This window comes from Balaenoptera musculus, chromosome 12 (genome assembly GCF_009873245.2).
Source record: "Balaenoptera musculus isolate JJ_BM4_2016_0621 chromosome 12, mBalMus1.pri.v3, whole genome shotgun sequence".
Lineage (NCBI taxonomy): Eukaryota > Metazoa > Chordata > Mammalia > Artiodactyla > Balaenopteridae > Balaenoptera > Balaenoptera musculus.
This window is the reverse complement of record NC_045796.1, coordinates 18,659,323-18,676,212: the sequence shown is the minus strand read 5'-3', so window position 1 is coordinate 18,676,212 and position 16,890 is coordinate 18,659,323. Positions and strand designations below refer to the sequence as shown.

The 16,890-nt window shown below is 34.1% G+C and overlaps 1 protein-coding gene across 4 annotated transcripts in view; it reads left to right on the top strand.

The window, feature by feature from the left end:
• Positions 1 to 16,890, top strand: part of STXBP5 (syntaxin binding protein 5) — a 167,646-nt gene that overhangs the window by 96,508 nt on the left and 54,248 nt on the right. For all 4 annotated transcript variants that reach the window (XM_036871184.1, XM_036871186.1, XM_036871185.1 and 1 more), the window contains exons 12-18: positions 921 to 1,068; positions 1,272 to 1,339; positions 1,633 to 1,673; positions 2,538 to 2,758; positions 3,250 to 3,428; positions 8,460 to 8,585; positions 11,028 to 11,179. In XM_036871184.1, coding sequence (XP_036727079.1) covers positions 921 to 1,068; positions 1,272 to 1,339; positions 1,633 to 1,673; positions 2,538 to 2,758; positions 3,250 to 3,428; positions 8,460 to 8,585; positions 11,028 to 11,179 — 935 coding nt within the window. The remainder of the gene's footprint in view (positions 1 to 920; positions 1,069 to 1,271; positions 1,340 to 1,632; positions 1,674 to 2,537; positions 2,759 to 3,249; positions 3,429 to 8,459; positions 8,586 to 11,027; positions 11,180 to 16,890) is intronic.

Below are 16,890 nucleotides of genomic sequence, written 5' to 3'. Positions count from 1 at the left end.
CTCTTTTCTTTAAACCACTATAGTTCTCTATTGGTTTTTTGTGTAAAAACAGTTTCTCAGCCTGCTTCTCTACACCGAAGGAATTAAGGGTACATTTCCAACCTGGTGCCTGTTCGCTAGAAAAACTGAATGGTGTGTTAAACAAACACCACACTTCTATGTCTTTTCTTACGTAGCTCCCAACAGCTGAAACATTCCACTTGCTTCACTGCCATCAAAAATCCACATAACTTTCAAAGGCAGCCTCTTCAAGCTTTTCTTATTCTCTCTTAACCAGATATATCATATCTGATCTATAAATTCTCACCATAGCTCCTTAGCAACTTTTTGTGGTATTTCCCATATTCTGCTTGTTCGTAGATGATAGTATGTTTACTTATAAATTTTTTTGAATGGAAGAACATTGTATTACTTATTTGTATTTCCTGAGAGATAATCATTAAATATGGTTTTAAATGAGTTTACCCATTCAATATTTCAGTGTTTTTCAACTGGGGGCAATTTTGCCCCCCAAGAGATATTTGGCAATGTCTGTGTAGACATCTTCTGTTGAGGGGAGGGGAGCTACTGGCATCTAGTGGTAGAGGACAGGGATCCTGCTAAACATCCACAATGCACGGGACAGTCCCCATAATAAATTATCTGATCCAAAATGGGAATAGCACTGAGATAGGGAAACCCTAAAGTGTAAGTGAACAGTATTATTTACCTTACTTTAAGGCATTCCTAAATTCACATCAACTTAGTGTATGCTACCTGTAATAATGAATTTATTTTTCTTCTTGAAAATAACAAGACCATGTGGAACAAAGGATAACTTATTATTAAATAAGTTTAAATATTTTTTTAAGTTTTCATTGTTGTATTAATCATAGGTAATAATTCATTAAGTTAATATTTTTCTTTTCCTGTTGTTAAAGATATCCTATATTTGAAAATCCCTACCCTTTGAGTATACATGAATCCCCTGTTACATGTTGCGAATATTTTGCTGATTGTCCTGTGGACCTTATTCCTGCACTTTATTCTGTTGGAGCTAGACAGAAACGTCAAGGTTACAGCAAAAAGGTACTGAACATGAGTTTTAGTAATTACTGTTACATTCCAGTATTTTATATTTATCACCTTGGAGTGGTTGATAATGATACCTTTTCGAGAGAAATTAAAATCCTTTTTGAACATGAAATATGTTGTTTATTCTTGTCATAGATGTATTATGAAGATATATAGTATCCTTGGAAATTGCTTTATGCAATAATCTTTTCTTATAGGAATGGCCCATTAATGGAGGCAATTGGGGCTTGGGTGCTCAAAGCTACTCAGAAATAATTATTACAGGGTAAGTAAAAGTCCCTTTTCACCTAATGAATCAATAATAACTAAATATGATTAAGACTACATGAAAATTAATTGGGCAGGTAGTGCTTACAGTAACATAATAAGAAATAAGTTATTGTATAGAACCTGCCAGTTTACCCTAAATTTTACCTTTTTCCTCATTTTGGTGACTATCTTTTTTTTTTTTTTTTTTTGGTGAATATCTTTTTAAGTAACAATATATTTAACTTCAAAGAGAGAAATAATGTAATTTTTTTTTCTTCAACACATTCTTAACTCACTTGCTTTTCACAGGCACGCTGATGGGTCAGTTAAGTTCTGGGATGCTTCTGCGAGTAAGTATTCTGAATCGTGTTTGTTACATGCTCTACAATCATTGCTTTTATATAGCCTGTTTTGTAATGATTGCATAACCAACATTTAATTTGAAATTTAGAGACTATAAATTTAATACCTGCTTTATCAAGTATATGAGTTTAGAATTTATAATAGATAAAGGCATTTTAAGGATGTTAATTAGTAAGTCAAGAATAATTTTCAGCAGATATACCCAAGTCCTTTCTTCAGTATTTCTTCAAACCTTCTCTTCCTAACTCAGAGATAGGAAAAGCGGGAATATGTTTCAAATCAACAGAAATCTGAAAAATTTTAATGCCTGATTCTAAACTTACGTCACAAAAGTTTGTGTTGTCTTTGAGAAATATATATGGTCGCTACATTAGCAAAAAAGGAAAGAATGCTTTGAATGAATAATGTTTGCAATTAGAATCCAGTTAACTCAGGGTATATTATGTTTCATCATGTAGAAGTGTTAGATAATATTGGTACCTTTCAGAGAGAAAATATGTAGAAAATAAATCTGCAAAGCAAAATATGTGCCTTATTATTTTTATTATATTTATGCAATTTTTTTAACAAAATCTTTTTGTTACTCATTTTTTTTTCAGATAATTTAAATTCATCATAATGGTGATTTTTTTTTTTCTTTTTAATGAATACAATGAGTACACCTTTTTTGGTCAGTGAGTACAGTGAATGCATTATGTAAAAGAATAGTAGAGAAATGTAGACCTAGGAATAAAACTGTGGTTCAAAAAATATAGTTTATTTTCCTTACGTGGTATGACTGATTAAATATTACCTGATATTTGTTCTTTTTATATTAAGATATCATATTTTATCTTTTTTTTTTTTTTTAGTAAATCTACAAGTATTATATAAATTAAAGACGTCTAAAGTATTTGAAAAGTCAAGAAATAAAGATGACAAGCCAAACACAGACATTGTAGATGAAGATCCGTATGCCATTCAGATCATCTCCTGGTGTCCAGAAAGTCGAATGTTGTGCATAGCTGGAGTTTCAGCTCATGTCATTATTTATAGATTCAGCAAACAAGAAGTGATTACAGAAGTCATTCCGGTAGTAGTCTCTTAATTAGTTTCAGTGTCAGATGTCTGACATCTTAAAGTTTTAGAATTATTTAGGAGGTTCTTTGTAGTCAGTTTTAAAACACCTCAGTATTTACATTGCCATCTATCTTCTGTGACAAAAAGTCATATTTCTTTGTATATCTTCTTACTGAACATTTAAATCTTTAAATATATTCTGTTTCATTTAAGGAAAGCTAATGTAAGTATGAGCATACTCTTAATTTAGTATTAACAGGAGTGCCATAAATTCTAAAATCATAATGCATGTGTGCGTGTACTTGCACACATACACGCGATCATTTTTAGAAAGCTGAGTCAGGAACATTTTTTATCTTTGCGAAATCCTTACCTTTAGAAATCTCACTAAATTTTTCCTTTAATAATGTTCTTTCCACTGTAGTGTACGTGTGTATATGTATAAACTGTAATAAAATGAACAGTAATTATTAGGAGAGGGTAAACTTTTTACTTTTACAACAGATGCTTGAAGTTCGATTGTTATATGAGATAAGTGATGTGGAATCTCCAGAGGGTGAACAGGCACCACCTTTGCCGACACCAGTTGGGAGTGCCAATCCTCAGCCCGTTCCTCCTCAGTCTCATCCTTCTACCAGTAGCACTTCATCTGATGGGCTTCGTGATAACGTCCCTTGTTTGAAGTAAGTTATCTAAAAATACGGGTGTTTTGGAAGTTATCTTTTAATTTAGATAAATTGTAAGCATTCGTAAAGTGAAGTAACATCTTCCTGTGATGGAGTAAAATGACATAACCACATCTCTTTTTGTGTTTCACCGTGGTTAATTCAACTCTTTTTTTCTGTGGCACCAAGAGGAATATGATTGCATTCCATGATTTTATCCTTAAAGTACTAAGATTTGATCTCTAAACATACTGGTAGGTGAGCATGGATCTTTCCTCTATATAAAGCTTCATCTTCTAAATCCGTCATTGTTTTTTAGTCTGGATTTATATGTGGATCAAATGTATATTTAGGCTGCTTTCTTCCACTCTGAAAATTCTGTTTTTTCAGTCTTTAGAGATTCAGTTGTTGGGTAATCATTTTCTTGTCTTTTTCTGAATCTTCTCTAGCATCACAGTATCGTTATTTAAATGCCTTCATTGTGGAAATCCAGATTTGAATACATTTTGCTTTTTTACAGGAATAAATTGGACAAAGTTTATTTTTCCTTTTTTTCTGTCCAATTTATATTACTGAGTGTTTAAATTTTGTTAAGCATACGTGCCTTAAATATGGCACAGAAAGAAAAGAGGAAAGAGTTAAAATCATTGAAGGAGTTCATGAAGACTTATTAAAAGTATTACATTTACAGAGAAGTCGGTTAGGGCAGTGACGGAAAACTGGTCGTGGAAAACGTCAGAGATTCAGTACAAGAGTGGGGGACAGAAGCCAGGCTGTAGTAGGTTCAAGCTGGGGCCGGTGGCGAGAAAGACAGTTTGCATTTGTTAACAGAACTGGGCTTTATACTGTTTTGGCTTTAGATCTGCTAGAATCTTTTATTGGTGAATGGTTCAGCAGTTCCTGTGGAGAATGTCTGTGTAATCAAAACTGCGTTCACCCCAGAGATAAGGCAGATTGGTTTATATGACAATCACTTGTGATATAAATCTATAGAAAAGTAGAGTTTGGTTTTTTTTAATCTCCTTTATATGTTTTCATGAATTTGAGGTTGTGTGTTCTATGCCAGTGGTTCTCAAACGGGGATGATTTTGCTCCTCAGAGTGTGTTTGGCAATGTCTGGAGATACTATTTGTCACAACGGGAAGAAGGGGTGCTACTGGCATCTAGTGTGTAGAGGCCAGGGATGATGCAAAACATCCTACGGTGCGCAAGACAGTGCCCGCGACAAAGAATGACCCGGTTCAGAATGTCAGTAACGCCAAGGATGAGAGACTGATCTGACCTAACGAGTATAAGCATTGAGGTTAAGCACCTATCAGTACATTCTCAGAAAGGTCTCAAGTTTCTCCTCCCTCTCTCCCCCCTCCCCCTCCCCCTCCCCCTTCCCCTTCCCCTTCCTTTCTCTCTCAGGTATATATACACACACCTCCTTTCTGCTACAGTCTGGCATATGTTTAGATAGAATGAGGCTTGGTAGTAAAAGAATTCTACATCTTTCCCTTTTGTTACTTACTCTGTACTACTTTACTTTAAACTTAAATTTGTAAAATTTTTGTTAATGCCATTTCTTCTGATTTTAATGTGTATTTCTCCTGCTTTTTGTCAATTTAATTTTTATAAGCATATAAAGTACAATTTGTCTTTGAGGTTTATTTTGGTAACGTATTTCTGGTAACAAGTTTGAGATTTTTGTCTAAAATCCACACATTCACTAGTGACTTTTTAAAATCATAGGCAATTTGAGTTATATTTCTTTTTTTTAACCATTTTAATAGTTTTCAGGTTAATGCAGTTATTTATTAACTTCACATTGTTTTAGTCCACAATCTCAAAAGCCAATTTTTAAAAGTCAGAAATATAGCTAAATTGATGTGAAAATAACTAATACTTAGATTTTGTTTGTTTGTTTTTATACAAAATGTTTTTGTACATAATTGGGTTGGGGAGTTTTTTGGGTTTTTTTTTCTATTGAAGTCTAGTTGATTTACAATGTGTTAATTTCTTATGTACGGCAAAATGATTCAGTTATACATACATATATATATATTCTTTTTTTAATATGTTTTTCCATTATGGTTTATCATAGGATATTGAATATAGTTCCCTGTACTATACAGTAGGACCCTGTTGTTTATCCATTCTATATAGAAGAGCTTACATCTGCTAACCCCTGCCTCCCACTCCATCCCTCCCTGTACGTAATTGTTTTTCTGAAGAAACATTTTAAAAGCAGCTATTCAATTTACTTCTTTTACCAATAAAAGTTTGGTTTTATTTAAGTATTTTAGTTGTGCTTTTGCAGGGTATTAGTCCAAACCTACAAATTATTTTGAAACTGCAAAGCCTCCAAACGTTATTTTGACATTTAAAATACATTTGTACAAATTACAGAGCTTTTTATAAAAGTTCAACCCTTTATCTTTAAAAAGTAAACAAATTAATTTGTATATATTAAAAACATTAAAATGGTAACTTGCATATAACCGTTGTAGACATTAAACGTAACGCCCACCCAACCCCCATTTTGTATTTTTAAAATCTAACATATTTCATCATTTCTTGATTCAGTTTCTAATTTTTTACCAATTGGGGATTTTTCAGCAAGTTTGACTTATTTTTGCTTAAGAACTTTTTTGTTCCTTCATACTAAGTAAAATAAGAATTCCATGACTTCTGTGTGTCTTCATCACTTACATCTTAAATGTGCCTGTATATGCACTTCTAAAATTATCCCCGAAGGCCTGTTCCTGCTCTTGAGAATCTAATCTAATGTGCACATTAAATATGCCAGAGGGAGGGTAGACACTTCCTTGAACCTTATCTAATTTATACAGGGAGAAAATAGCACACTCAGACTCTACAGGCTGTGCTTATATCAACAGAGGCTGTCTCTGGTGGAGGTGAAACGCTACTCAGTCCTTATTTTTGTCTTTCAAGATGGATGGCTGTAGCCAAGCAGTGGGTGTTTCCCTGAGGGAAATCAGAACTTCTGCATCAGCCAGTGTACTGTTCTGAGTGTATTAACGTGAAGAATTTGCACAGGCAGATGTGACCGCAACTCAGTTTGTTTTAAGGGTACCCTCGGTGATTCACGTTTACTCTGAAATTTGGACAACATCCTGACCCTTTTCTTACCTAGAGTGAGTCTAGCAAGTAGGACAGCAAAAAGTATGGTGTCATGGTGTTCTTCACTAGAAGCACCAAGTAAATGATCCAAAAGGTTCTCTGAGTTTAGTGTCAGGAGATTGAACATCGAATAGACTTCCTGCTGTCCTTCCCTTATACACTCACTCCAGAGCAGAAGCCCCAAGAATTGTTGGAGTAACCAGGCTTTATATATGTTTTGCAAGAACAATTACTGGAGAGAGTCTGTGCAATCAAAAATGTTCTCACTTTAAAGTAAAAGTAGATTTTTTTTTAATAGTAGAAGTAGTCACACACAAATAAATTGCTCACATTTTTAAAAAATTTTATCTTCCAAAATCACTTGAAGTTTGCAAGTATGACAGGGTATTATATCTAAGTAACTTTATTCCTTAGAAAGTCTCACATTTATAAACCGCCCCCCTTCACTCCCTCTAACATGCTTATAACAAGTTTAACCAGTATAAGTTTTTTATGAACTCACTCAGTATAAGTGAGTATAACTGTTCGCTGAATACTTCACTTGAAGATCCTACCATCACCTCAAAGTTAACCACATCTTCCTCTAAAACTAGCTCTTCATCTTGACATCTTTTTTCTTTCTTTTTTTTTCTTTTTTGGAACTTAGAATCACTGTCTTCTTTTTCTCCCCTCCTCTATCTCTAATCAGCCTCCAGCTCATTCATTCATTCAGTAAATATTGAGTACTGTCTCTGCCGGAGTATTAAAAGTAACTGCAAGATGTCTACCTTAATGGAATTTACAAGCCCTTTTGAGACTTACTTCATGTGTTTGAAATCTACCTTATTATTTCACATCACAAGAATCACAGGAACTTCCACATGGGTCTCATTGTACTTCGTCTTGCATACCTCTACGGTTAATCTTTCCAAAATATTTCTTATAAATCTTCACTGGCTTTTAATTCTTTAATAATGAAAATATATTACTTTTGTATAATCTGACCATTGACAGAACTCTTTCATAGGCACTCACAGTGCTGTCAAAATGTGATTAGGTAATATTATTCCCACTTCTAGACAGGAAGACGACTAGTAAGTGGCAGAACCAAGACTCAAACTCTAGCTTTTTTGAGAGCCCTGAGTTCTTTCTACCAACATCAAACCTTTGCAGCTGGACCTTAAAAGACCCTGTAAAGTCTGGCCCTGGCCTGTCTTGCTATAGTGATTTTTTTTTACTGTTACTACGCACACCTTCCACTGTGGCCAAACTTAGACACTTGTTAATTTTTGACTATGGGTTTTCCTACTTCTTTATCTTGTTGGTATATTTTTTGCAAAAGCAATTTTTTTAACACTATGCAGCGGTTATTAGGGGAAGAGTCTGTGCAATCAAAACTACTACCAACTCAAAGTCAAAAAAGATTTTTTTTTTAATAGTAAAAGTGGTTATACAAACAAAAATAAATTGCTCACATTTTTTATACTTTTTCCTTAACTCCTTATGTTTTGGGCCAGTTTTCATTTAGTTATACCATACCTTTTTCAAGTTTTAAGCCTACTTTTCTAACTTGGATTTTTTTCTCTAACTTGATTTTTTTCCTCTTAATACCTAAGTGGCTGCTTCTCTTCATTCTTCTCCCCATCCTTCCCTGTTCTTCTTTCATCCCTCTCTACCCACTTCTCCCCTTCTCCCCTCCCTCCCCAGTTTATATGTGGAACTTACATATAATTTCTTATTTTTGTGATTTATCTAGGTGTTTCATCTCCAACTAGACTAAATGATTCTAGAGGACAGGATTCTGATTTTTACATTTTTTATATTTTACAATTTTATATATAAAGTTATTTTTTATATAGTTATTCATGCATGACTTTATAATTACATAGGCTAATAAGATAATTGAAGATGGGTTAACAGGTAACATGTTTTCCTTTCTTACAGAGTTAAAAATTCTCCACTTAAACAGTCTCCAGGTTATCAGACAGAATTAGTTATTCAGTTGGTATGGGTGAGTGGAGAACCACCACAACAAATAACCAGTCTGGCAGTTAATTCTTCCTATGGATTGTAAGTATAATTTCTGTGTTTCTCGGTCTCTTCATTGTATTCCATGCATTTTTATATTTTTAAAAAGAGAACGGATGATCTTTATTATAGTATCACTTAAAAAGATGTTGTGTAACTTTAATTTCAGACCAAACTCATTGTTTATTTGGAACATAGTGTTGTTTTGAATAATTTACTCTGGATATGCTTATACTGCTTCCTGATTTCAAGTTAAATACCTTACGGACCAGTGAGTCTATCCTCTCCTGGATGTACTCTGAGACATAATTTCCTTGTAATGTTTGGTATAATGAAGGTCTAACAACATCAACCCAGAAGACTATGTTCTAAATTGATTCTATAAATGTTGAACCATAGCTGTATAATTTGTTCTTTCTCCTTCCATAGTTAACTTGTGTAAATTGTAAAGGCATAGTAATAGTTAAGAAAAGTAGTCATCTATACTACAGCTGTATTTTTATTTATCAATTCATGCCTTCAAGTATATAGTGTTAGTAGTACATAGTTTTTATTATAATAGGATAGATTGATTTATTTTTTTAATAAATAAATAAATTTATTTATTTATTTATTTATTTTTGGCTGTGTTGGGTCTTTTTTTTTTTTTAACATCTTTATTGGAGTATAAATGCTTTACAATGATGTGTAGTTTCTGCTGTATAACAAAGTGAATCAGCTGTACATATACATATATCCCCATTTCTCCTCCCTTTCGCGTCTCCCTTCCACCCTCCCTATCCCACCCCTCTAGGTGGTCACAAAGCACCGAGCTGATCTCCCTGTGCTATGCGACTGCTTCCCACTAGCTATCTCTTTTACATTTGGTAGTGTATATATATCCATGTCACTCTCTCACTTCGTCCCAGCTTACCCTTCCCCCTCCCTGTGTCCTCAAGTTCATTCTCTACGTCTGCGTCTTTATTCCTGTCCTGCTCCTAGGTTCTTCAGAACCATTCTTTTTCTTTTTTTTTTTAGATTCCATATATACGTGTTAGCATACGGTATTCATTTTTGTCTTGCTGACTTACTTCACTCTGTATGACAGACTCTAGGTCCATCCACCTCACTCCAAATAACTCAATTTTGTTTCTTTTTATGGCTGAGTAATATTCCATTGTATATATGTGCCACATCTTCTTTATCCATTCATCTGTCGATGGACACTTAGGTTGCTTCCATGTCCTGGCTGTTGTAAATAGTAAAAATTAACTATTATTTAATAGTTAAAATTAATTGTGGTATAAGAGAAACCACATGCTAACTGTTCAGTCCAGAGCTATTTATTATGTGTAGGTCACTGTCTCCTTCCTTGATTCTAGCCCTAGGGACTCGTTCATCTTTCTTCTTCCTCCTTATAACTACTACCACCTACTCTGTCTCTTGCAGCTGTGCACCCAACTAAGACTGGCTGTAGTCTGAGATAGTGTTCTCTAATGTCTTTTATTTGGGCCCCACAATGTATGAACACAAACGTTCCCCTTTTTAATATTTTACTGCCCACAGCCATAAGAGAAACAAACAGGGAATAAGAAAAGGAACCAATAGAAAGTTTCAAAGAAAGTTGCAAATCAGTTGATCACATGCCCCATTGGGCTCACAGTTGTGTTTTGTTTAGCCTTTTTTGTGTATTTTTAAAATTTGAACTAGTTGCCAACACTATTTAATGTGAAAATCCATATTTAGAGCTTTAATTGAAAAATTTGATTATCTGGCCCATGTCTCCATTCCTGGTCAGCAGTAGTCAGCAGGAACTGAGTTGAAGCTTCCCCTCTTTAGATGGGTTGTCCACTCTCCAGTTCACCACAGTCCTTAGTTGGCCTGTTTTACTTACTTATATAGCCCCTCTATGTATTTTAGCTTTCAATTCCTGGCTTAAGGGATCTTAAAAGAATAAAATTCCTTTATTCATAGTTGGTTTGTACTTCCCGACTCACAATTGAAAAGGTATTTGGAAGAGTCCAAAGGGAGGCCTCCAAGATTTATGCTTTCTACTTTTTATTTTTTTTGTTGTTGTTGTTAATTTTTATTTATTTATTTATTTATTTTATGGCTGTGGTGGGTCTTCGTTTCTGTGCGAGGGCTTTCTCTAGTTGCGGCAAGTGGGGGCCACTCTTCATCACGGTGCGCGGGCCTCTTATTATCGCGGCCTCTCTTGTTGCGGAGCACAGGCTCCAGACACACAGGCTCAGTAAGTGTGGCTCACGGGCCTAGTTGCTCCGCGGCATGTGGGATCTTCCCAGACCAGGGTTCGAACCCGTGTCCCCTGTATTGGCAGGCGGTTCTCAACCACTGCGCCACCAGGGAAGCCCTCTACTAATAGTGTTTTGTTTCAAAAGGAATTTTCTTAAAGACCCATCATGATTTTTTAGCCCTGTAGACTGCAATACATTTCCTTGTAGCTGTTTATCTGTGCTAAAATATTTGCTCTTTCGCTATTCCTAGGGTAGTTTTTGGCAATTGTAGTGGCATTGCAATGGTTGACTACCTCCAGAAAGCAGTACTCCTCAACCTGGGCACTATTGAATTATGCGGCTCCAGTGATCCTTATCGGAGAGAACCCCGATCTCCTCGTAAATCTCGACAGCCTTCAGGAGGTAAGAAGAAAAAAGTCCTGAGCTTTAGGTTTTCCATAAATGCTGAGTTACTTCTGTGAATATAAATACTTCCATTAGGTAGATAGCTTGTCTGATTTCATCTGTTTGTATAAACTGTATCAGCCTTCTTTTTTGTTTTGTGTTGTTATTAGCTTATGCTTTTGTTTTTAATATTCTAGGATTTTATTTAACATTGGGAAAGAACCACAGTTTCAGACTTCTTTAGCTAAATTATAATGACAGGAAAATTCATCCCATTATTATAGAACAAAAGTTAATTTCACAGTTCTGTCCCTTTTATTGTTTAGTATTGTGAGACCAACAGTTTATTGTTTTGACTATTTAATTCAAAGGAATCATTTCCCATGTGAAAAAAAATGTAGATGCAAAAGTGAATTTGAACTCTATGAAATACAGCATTCTCTGATAGCTTTGATTCAGTGCAAGCCCAGATCCATTAAGAATTCTCTCCATACCATTCTTTTGTGTTTGCTAGGTAATTAGTCTTATTTTAAATGTTTTAATACTAATTCCTCATGGAACACATGTATAGTTAGCTGTTTATAATAGTACTCCTCACCTTTTTTTTTCCAAACCTCATGGCACAGACAGAAAATGGCATTGGATCTCTGGCATATAGGGATATATTAATGAGGCCTCTAGCAGTAACTGGCCTCTGGGCTCCAGACTCCCCAGGACCTGCCCAGCTGGACCAGGGATTGAGGGGAACTCCATTTGGGGCAGACTTAACCTAACCCATTTGCAGAATGCCATTGGGAAACTCTGATCTATACTTCCTAACTCAATCTCTCTGAATTAAAATTCTTTCTGAGATTCATCTCTCAGTTGCTTTCAGGACATTATTAGCTGATACTAAATACTTCTCATAATTCATGAGAGAAGAAAAGAAAAAGGTGATGGGATATAGACCTTACTATCATTTTGGTGATAGTTGAATATTTTTTTGTTTTTGTTTGTGTGATCATTTTGTCATGTGTTATCTTCAGCAGAAATCGTTGTCCCAACCATACCATTCTAGTATCTTTGTCTCCTTTTTTTTTTTCCTTCTGCTTTTCGTTGCTTCACTAAGGTATGCTGATTGTGACTTCTTGCATGTGCGGCGTTTCTAGCTTATATTCTGAATCTGTGAAAAAACTCCGTTCTTCTTTTTTATGTAAGTTATTTATTCCGTGTCGGTAAAGTCATGACTGTATTTTGTCTGTAAAATTGTTTTTTCTCATTTATTTTTAAAAGAGCCTATTGAAGCATCCTATATCGAAAATAATATACTCACTATTTAAATTCATCTCATAATATGTATATGAAAACAGCTATTGAAATGTTTGTGTCGCAATCCAGTTTCTTTATAAAGCAAAGGAACTAACATTTAGAGTCAGAAAGTTAAACATTGTCTTGATAGAGGAGTAGTAAAAGTTTTATTACTCCTGAAATTAATTAATTTCTTTTCTTGTTAGTACCTCATCATAGTTTACATAAAATTACTGGAAATTAAATACCTAAATTCATCCAAGGATAGAGACCAGTTCTACCGTGTGATTTTTAATTTTTTTTCTTGAATTCCATTGCATGCTACTTTATCCTGTAGTAAACCTTACAATATTATTCATATTATTATTTGCTTCATTTTGTATTGAAGAGTTACATGTTTAGGCACAAGAGAACTACTTGAGTTTTCATCAGTTTAAGATATTTACTTATTGTTGTTATGCTCACTTGAACAATATTTAGGATTATGTTTTAAATAAAAATTAAAAGAACATTTTAAAGCATACTTTAACATTTTAAGAATATTTGTGCCTTCTAAAATACATTATTTATATTTCAAATAAAATCTAATGTAGAATAATTGGTACTAAAATTCTTTAATTGCATTGATACGAAAATGATATTTTTGCTAAAGTGTATATTTTATAATATGTTCTTGAAGTGTAGACCAAGTACCATGAAATTGTCCTTCTATCTTTTGTAATAGATCAGTATGAATGGAGAGATTTTTTTTTTTTTGCTACTAATAGGTGCTAACATATTTTCGTAAAGAATAAGATGGCACTCAAATTATTTTATAAGGTAAAACGTTACTGTTTAAGTTTAAATGTTTTATAGCTGTATAAAATATCTATAGTATTTTCATAATAAAAATTATGAAACTGTCACAGGGACAGGTAGCGATGAAGTATTTCAACTACCTATATATATATCTGCTGATAGTCTTAATTCCGTTAAAAGTGAAACGTGATAATATACCTCTTGTTTTGCTAGCCACTTTTTTCACTCAGTGAAGGACACAATAAGGAAATTTCTATTCTGAATATAATATCTAATTAATGATGTGAAAGTAATAGACACATGAGAAAAAGTGCTTACTTAGGCTTGGAAATAGATAAATATAGAATTTAATAAAGAAGGAAATTAGATGCACAAAGCTGTATCTAGACTTTAGGGAAGATATTTTCAAAAGTTATAGAGAGAAGGCTCTAAAAATGAAGTTTTGGGCTCTACAATTGCAGTTACTGTCAAGTCATCAATATTTTCGATAAGACAGTAAAAGAAATAGCCCAGTAGTACTAGTTGAAATTTCTGTCTTTGTGTTTCTTATAAGAAATGAAAGAGACTATATAAGAAATAAGGGATACAGTCAAGGATGGATAAAAATGTTGCATAGATCAATAAGTACTGTGTGGAATTAAGGCTGAATTCCCCAAAATGAGAAATATAGCAAAATGTTTGGTTACAGTGAAAACATAGTTAAGGAAGGATTAGGACACCACTTTAAGGATGATTTGCAATGATAGTTGAAAAATAGAGTATGGAACTAAATCACTTTGTTTCTCAACTCTCCATTAAGAATGATTTTTCTCTCTGGAAATTATGAAAAATAATAAAGAGAAATTAAAGTTTAAGCCACATTATGCAAATAAGGCAAACCAAGCAATAATGAAAAGATATCAAGAGAATTTGTAAAGAAAATTTGTAAATGGTACCCCCAATTGATGAAGGTCAAATATTTTACAAATCAGTAAATTTGATTTACAAGTCAGTCAGAATTCTAGAATGATTTGCTAAGTAGTTGATGCCTTACGTGCATATTGAAAATAGAGATAATAATAGAAGTCAGCAGGAATTCACTAAAAGTAAGTTGTTCCAAAATCAGCATTACTTTTTTAATCTGGTAGCTACATTGATAGTTCATGGCAGCCTGTTGACATAATATTTCCTGAAGTTAACTGGGTATTTGATAAAGAATTCCATGATACTTTTGTGAACCAGACAGGTGGAAGTGACCTAAATACCTAGTTCAATTTGATGGTTGCAAGATTAAATCAGGAGTCAGCAAACGACAGTCTGCGGGCCAAATCTGGCCCATGGCCCACTGCCTGTTTTTGAAATACAGTTTTATTAGAGCAGCACCATGCTAATTCGCTTAGGTGTTATCTATGGCTGCTTTTGTGCTTCAATATTAGAGCTGAGTAGTTGTGACAAATTGGCCCCAAAACCCAATCTGGACCTTCACAGAAAACATTTGCCAACTCCTGGATTAAAGCATGGTACCTAGTGGGTCGGTTTGTGGCCTGATACTAATTTGATGTAGTGTGCCTCAGTTAGTGGATATGTAATACTGAATAACATATGATTATACTTTGTTGAACATTTTAAATAGTTAATTAAACTTCCTGTTTAAACAATTGAAAGAGAAGGTGTGCTTATTTTTGCTGTTTAAAGGATAACTAATACATTTGATGGCAGAATAAAAACCCCAAAGGTAATTATAGGTAGAAATCATAAGCTTAAACCAGGGAAATGAAGTTTATCAGCAATAAATGTTAAGTCCTGTGTTTAGATTATAAAGATAATTACATGTATACAGAACAAAAAACTGGCTCAGGCAGTTCATGTGAACATGCTTGGAGGTTTCGTTGTTAGTTTAGGCAGATTTGTGTTAAATCTCAGCCCTCTTTTTATGTGTGTTACATTAGAGAAGATGCTACTCTGAGGCTCAGAGTCCTCAGAATGGGGGTGATCACCTCATAAAGTTAGTGTAGTTATTAAGTGAAAGGGCATATGTAATGTGCCTCATCTTGTGACTGGAATAGTGTTGGCGTTCAAGTGGTTGTTCTGTTACCACAACTTAAGGTATGCCAATAATACGACATAACTGTTGAATATACTAGTGTGAGAGATACAGAAGATTTTAAGTTATCCATTTATATTGTATTTCTTCCTCTTTTTAAAGCAGGCTATAGAGAAAACAATTTTGGGCTCAAATGTACTCAAGAACTTCTGGCCAGTAAAATATCTATTACAATGACAGTGAAATTGACTGTCTCTAGATGTAATTAGGTGTTTGTCACTGAATAAGATACCTGAAACACTCAGTGCCTCAGTTTCTTCTTCTGTAAAATGAGGATAATACTGTCTACCTCACTGGCTTCAGTGAGAGTTAAATGTGTCAAGAACTTTGTAATTGTCATTTATTACCAGCTAGCTAATTGGGTTGGGATACATTTAGGCAAAACCTAGATAACTGTATTGCTAGGAATATTGCTTGAAGGGAATCTGGCAGCAACAGAGAAAATGGATTAGGTTATATGCTATGAAATCCTTTCACATATATTCATTCAGTTATTCAACAAATATTTATTGCGCACCTACCATGTGCTATGCACTGTTACAGGTAATAAAACAGACAAAAATCTCTGTCCTCATAGAACTCACATTATACTGGAAAAGACAGAAATTTTAAAAGATAGGTAATGTACAGTAAGTTGCATAATAGTGCCAAAGGGAAAAATAATTAAATGAGGGGCATTTGAAATATCAGTGACAAGGGTGTTACATTCTAAATAAAATATCTTGAGCAAAGATTTAAAGGAGACAGCTGTTTTCCATGAGGATGTCTGTAGAGAGAATATTTCAAGCAGAGAAGAGCAAGTACAGTGGCTCAGAAGCAGTGTAACTGGTGAGTTCAGGGTTACAGTGAACGGTAAGTGTGGCTGAAGTAGGGAGAGTAAGGGAGATGGGGAAGTACGTAGAAGGAGAGGAAATAAAGTCAGAGAGGATACACCATAGTCACATAATATATACCACAGTCATATACCACAGGATCATATACATCAACCAGTCATGTGGAGCTGGACTTCGGCTTTTACCCTGAGTCAGATGGAAGGCACGGAAGGGGTTTTTAGCTCATTCAATAATTTAATATCTAAATTAAATTATCACTATCACACTCTTCAATTTAGCTTCTTAAATGTTTCTTCCTAGGCTATTTTAAGAATGGGAATTACATCTCATACTACATTTTTATAGAGTTTAGTAGCAGTTGACAACATACCAAAGGCTTTAAGTTTCAAATTTTATTTAGTACCAGGATCATTGTAATACTGGACTATATAATCACTACTATTTATTTATTTACTTAATTGAGGTATGATTGACATGTAATGTTATATTAGTCTCAGGTAGACAATAGGATGATTTGGTATTTGTATACAGTGCAGAATGATTACCACAGTAAGTCTAGTTAACATCCGTCACCTTACGTAGTTTAAAAAATTTTTTTTCTTGTGATAAGAACTTTTAAGGTCTACTCTCTTAGCAACTTTCAAATATGCAATACAGTGTTATTAACTGTGGTCATCATGGTATTCATTACATCTGCATAGCTTATTTATTTTATAACTGGATGTTTC